Consider the following 5,347-nt stretch of genomic DNA (forward strand, 5'->3'; position numbering starts at 1 on the left):
CTTCTGGAACCTGTTTTATTACCCCCTAAAGAACCAGTGGCTACAATCAACAGGCCTGCTTCAATCTTTCCAACAGCGTTCACAGTGGGCTGTTAGCAGCAGGTCCTGAGATCAGCACAAAGCCACAGCACCTCAAAGCTGCTCAGTGAAGAGCAAGCCTGAGCCACCTGAGCCCCAGGACCTCATCTCCAGCACTGCTGCCTCTAGGCACTGGCACAGCCTCTTGCTTTTCCCAGGCTCCTCAGGGTCTGGCTGAACTCTGCTTTCCTCTCCTGGAAGACATTTAGCTCCAAATGACAGCGCCTTGCCCCTTTCAGTGCACTCTTCCCCTCTCCTTCCCCATTTTTCAGGGTATTCCCTCTGTACCAAGCAGTTAAGTGAGCTGCTGTGTGCTGCAGAGCACAGCCCAGGCTCTCAGAAATGCTGATACAATCACTACATCCAAAATATGTGCAGCAGCTTCATATTTCCCTTTGTCCAGCATCAGCTGAGCACCCTCCGCTTTCTCTGACCGCTGTAGCACAAGTCAAGCAGCACCAGACCCCCGTGCCCAGGAGGGGCCTGTCCCTGACAGGCCCGGCTGCCCGGCAGACAGACAGACAGACTGTCACTGCCAACTGTTCGCCACCAGCTCATGGCACAGCCCGGTCTCACGCAGATCCTCCGCACCGCACTGGTGCTCAGAATCACAGAATGACCTCGGTTGGAAGGGATCTTGAAGATCATCCAGTCCAACCGTTAACCTACCACTGACAGATCCCAACTACACCATATCCCTAAGTGCTATGTCAACCCGCCTCTTGAACACCTCCAGGGATGGGGACTCCCTGGGCAGCCCATTCCAACGCCCAACAACCCCTTCTGCAAAGAAATACTTCCCAAGAGCCAGTCTAAACCTTCCCTGGCGCAACTTGAGGCCATTAACTCTTGTCCTATCACTTCTTACTTGGCTCAAGAGACTCCTCCCCCCTCTCTGCACCCTCCTTTCAGGGAGTTGCAGAGGGCCATGAGGTCTCCCCTCAGCCTCCTCTTCTCCAGACCAAACCCCCCCAGTTCCCTCAGCCGCTCCCCATCAGACCTGTGCTCCAGACCCTGCACCAGCTCCGTTGCCCTTCTCTGGACACGCTCGAGTCATTCAATGGCCTTTCTGGAGTGAGGGGCCCAAAACTGAACACAGTGATCAAGGTGCGGCCTCACCAGTGCCGAGCACAGGGGTAAGATCCCTTCCCTGTCCCTGCTGGCCACGCTATGGCTGATACAGGAAGGTTTGTCAGGCCGCCCTGGCCTCACCCGCGCCTCAGCAGAGGCCTCCACAGCGGCTCGCCAGGGACTGGCGGCGAGGCCGAGCCGCCCCCTCAGCCACCGGAGGAGCCCAGGGACTATTCGGACCTCGCGGTTTCACCGCACGGCGGCTGCTGGCGGGCTGGGTGCGCCCATGGCTCCCCTGCCCGGCGGGGCTCACTGGGCCGCGGCCCTTCCCGAGCCTGCAGGAGGCGGCGCGGCCGCCATATCAACCCTCAGCCCCGCGCGTGCCCACGGCGCCGCTGGCTGACGTCACCGCCCGGGCGCCGCTGACGTCACCGCCGTGGCCCCGCCCCCGGGCGGTGGCGTTCCCAGCGCGCCTGCGCGGCCATGGCGGCGGCCTGCGCCGAGATGGAGCCGGCGGCGCCGCCTCCTCCTTCTCCTGCCGCCGCCGCGCCGGGCTCGGCCGAGCTGGTGTGCGCGCAGGGCCGGAACCTGAAGGCGGTGCTGTGCCAGCGCTGCGGCTCCCGGGTGCTGCTGCCCGGCGCCGCCACCTTCGCCCGCCGCGAGGTACCGGGATGCGGGGTGTGGGGAGGGCGCTGAGGGAGGCGGCGGGCGGCGGGAGCGGGCGGCGGGAGCGGGCGGCGTCCCCCGGGGCGGGGCGGTGACGCTGGGTCTGTCTCCCGCAGCTCCTCCTGCCCGCCATGAGGAAGAAGGCGGCGGCGGCGGCGGCGGGCGGCGGCGGGGACGTGGTGCGGGAGCACTGGCTGGTGCGCGACATGTTCTCCTTCGAGAACGTGGGCTTCACCCGCGACGTGGGCAACGTCAAGTTCCTGGTGTGCGCCGACTGCGAGGCGGGGCCCATCGGCTGGCACTGCCTCGACGACAAGGACAGCTTCTACGTGGCGCTGGAGCGCGTGGCCCACGAGTGACACCGGCGCTGCCGCCCGGGCTGGGGATGGCGGCCGTGGGCCTGGGGAGCTGGGCTCGGCCGCCAGGAACCCCGCCTGCCCCACAGCCCGGCGGCCCGACGGCCACAGACTGCACCGAGGCCGGGCGGACGGACCGCGGCGTGGCCGCCCCACAGCCTCTCCGGTTGGCAGCCCCCGGCCCAGCTGCCCCGCGCCTGACTGACCACAGCCTGCCTGCCCACGGCCTGACCGACCCACAGCCCAGCTGGGCACCCCGCAGCCCGGATCCGCAGACCAAGAAGCACAGCACTGGCCCAGCCAGCTCCTCACCTGAGCCCACATGGGAAGGGTGTCAGTGGTGGGAGGGTCCCCGTGACCCGCAGGGACAGCTCACCATCACAGTTTTGCCAAACAGCTTGATCCGCCACTGCCTGGCTGCTCTCTCTCACTTCTTCCTTGTGTGGCTGCTGGTTTTCCAATGTGCTAAGGTGTCTTTCAGGCTGATCAGTTTGGGACACAAACCATGTAAATGTGGGTGCTGGCACAAGGGCAAGGGGAGGACAGGACTTCTGCATTGAATCATCGTGGCAGCTTAAATTGTCTGAACTACAGCCAAAGCAGTTACAGGGTTTAAGGCTGTATCTTCTGTTGATTTTCAGAAGAAATGTTCCCTGCCCCAAACCCTAACATTTAGGTTCTCTAAAACCTCATCTTGCCTGACAGCTGTACAGTGTAAGAGTATATGGCACCTAAAGCGTGTGTAAGGCATTTTAACTAACACTGTATGCAGTTTTATTAACTGAGTACGTGGAAATAAAGTAAGATACAGGTAGAGTTTGCAGACAGCATAGGCTGGCAGAGTGGCAAATAAAGAAAACGTGCAAGATCATAGTATTGCCAGGCAGCAAGAATGAAGAGATTCCAACCTGAAAAGGATTTGACTCATTGGACAAGCAGTGTGCAGTGACTGTGTGTCTCAGTGCTGAAGAATGTCAAAACAGCCGTGTGTGTATTAAACAGAGAAGTCAGGAAGGAATTTCCCTTCTGTAAAAGTAGCTGGTAGGAGCAGTGCTGGGATATTGTGTCCAGTTTTGGTCTCTGCCTTTGAAAAGATGGGCACAAAGCTGATTGAAAATTGAAGGAGGCTGCACCAGCCATGGTTCTCACTGTATCTTTTGGTAATTGTGGTCCAGTTTGCATTCTCCATTTGCAAACCCCTGTATGAATAATACAGCAGCTTTACAGTGATCACCCTGGGTCACAGAGGACATGCCTTACTGCAGGAGGTGTATCAGGATACTGTGCTAATAAACACTTTTGGTACCAATGCAGCTGTAAAGGCACAACTGTCGTTGCGCTGGGATGGTGAAGTTGTATTTGCCACCAAAATCAAGATTGGTTGTACTTAAAGATTAGCAGTGTTGCTGCCACAAGGCTGTGGGACAGGCCTTTTCCTCGCTCTTCTACTAAACAGTTTTGCTGGCAGGAGTCTGTAAGGCAGGCGCTTCCCAAGCATTTTTTGGGAAATGTGATAGATTTTCCAGAAAGGCATCCTGACAGCGAGTGAGGGAGAAATGAGTCCTTCTTCCAGTGCTTGAGCACCTGCACTTTTAAGATTTGGAGACTCTGCCTTAATGTAGAAGTAGAACGACCAAGATGTTGGCTGTTCTGGGGCTGCTCTGGCAGAATCCTCTGCTGTGGGCAGTCAGGATTTACTAACTGGAGGGAGAGAGGCACAACTCCGTAGTCTGGTGATTAAGGCCCTCACTTGGGTAGGAAATGGGTCTTGTGCTGTGTCCTTGCTAAATGTGTCAGCTGGACATTTGACATGAAAACTGCTTCTTTCCTCCTGCCCTTCTTGTCTTTTAGCTCTAAGCCCAGTAACTGAACAGGTCCATCAAAGAAGTATACCTAGACGGGCAGGAGAGCTTGATTTGGGTTCCACACAGGCACAAGAAGATAGTGGGATCACACCACTTTAATTTCTCACTTAGATTGTTGTCTATTAGGGAATGTGTTTTAACCTGTAATACCTAGATTATAGTCTGTGTTACTAAAATATAAAATGTGCTGCACAGTAGTTTCATTCTGAAGACACCACTCTGCAGAACAGGCTTGATTAACACTGAGTAAATGACACTTCTCAAAAATATGCTACATGTGGATTCCTGATATTGGGGAGTCATTAGTGGGCGGCACTGGGATGGAGCTGAGGTGGTGGTGACAGCTTTTCCCAGTCGGTAGAACGCTTCCTGGAGAGGTGGGAGACCTCGGGTCAAAGGCCGCCTTCACATCAGTACAGCAGCGATTTGAATCCACTTCAGTGCACCGTAGTGATGGTGAGTAGTGAAAGCTGCTCTGAGAGGTGTGCTGAAGGGATACATCCTCCATGGGATCCAGGTTTGGTTTCTGCTGGCTCTTAAATATAAAGTAGGATCGCACAGATTGTGGAAACGCTAAGAAGAAATGTACAGTCTGTTGGGAATTCACGGGAGGAAACTTTTGTGCCATGAGATCTTGGGATCTTACAACCTCAGGTAGGATCTTGGCTCGCTGCAGCTTGGAGCAGCCATCAGAGACACCCTTGAAGTCCAAGGCAGGGACCTGGTGCCAGTGAAGGGGCAGCCACGCAGTAGAGCTCTGCAGTGTGACTGCTGATGCTTAGGAGCCCATCACCTGGGCTAATTCATATCCTGAGAGGTGAGGTGAGAATTATGAGGGGGAAAAAAAATGGTGAAGAGGGAAAAGGAGGCATCACTTTGTGGAATTTGAGCCCATGAGTTCCACTGTGGTGTTAATCGAGCTTTAGAGGAGGAATGTCTGCAGTCAGCAAACCTCGCCTTAGGGGGAAGGTCTGCTGTGTTTGTGCAACACACAGCAACATCGGATTTGGGAGCATCTAAGGAGGTGCTGAACCGTTTTTGTGTTAATGAAAGCTAATAAAAATTCTGATAGTCTCACAAATAAACACAATATTTTCACTACTTCTAGTGTGTTGAAAAACTGTCTTCCAGTTGCCCACAGGTACTTTTAGGGAAAGGATAGACAAGAGCCAACCTTCAGGTACAGGAAGTGCTTACATGAGACCTGTTAACGCTCATCTTGCAGGCCGTCTTTCTGTATCATCCACAAGACAGAGCAGAAGCCCTTTTTTCCACACGCAGGATGCTTTAAAATTAATATGAAAATGAATT

The 5,347-nt window shown here is 55.4% G+C and overlaps 1 protein-coding gene across 1 annotated transcript; it reads left to right on the top strand.

Moving 5' to 3' along the window:
- The first annotated feature begins 1,598 nt into the window (after positions 1–1,598).
- On the top strand, positions 1,599–5,137 carry RABIF (RAB interacting factor). The gene is made up of 2 exons (XM_074850163.1): positions 1,599–1,812; positions 1,932–5,137. Exons 1-2 carry the CDS (start codon positions 1,633–1,635, stop codon positions 2,172–2,174), a joined length of 423 nt encoding a protein of 140 aa, XP_074706264.1. The 5' UTR covers positions 1,599–1,632; the 3' UTR covers positions 2,175–5,137.
- The last annotated feature ends 210 nt before the right edge of the window (positions 5,138–5,347 follow it).

The sequence above is a fragment of the Strix aluco genome, chromosome 25, assembly GCF_031877795.1.
Source record: "Strix aluco isolate bStrAlu1 chromosome 25, bStrAlu1.hap1, whole genome shotgun sequence".
Taxonomy (NCBI): Eukaryota; Metazoa; Chordata; class Aves; order Strigiformes; family Strigidae; genus Strix; species Strix aluco.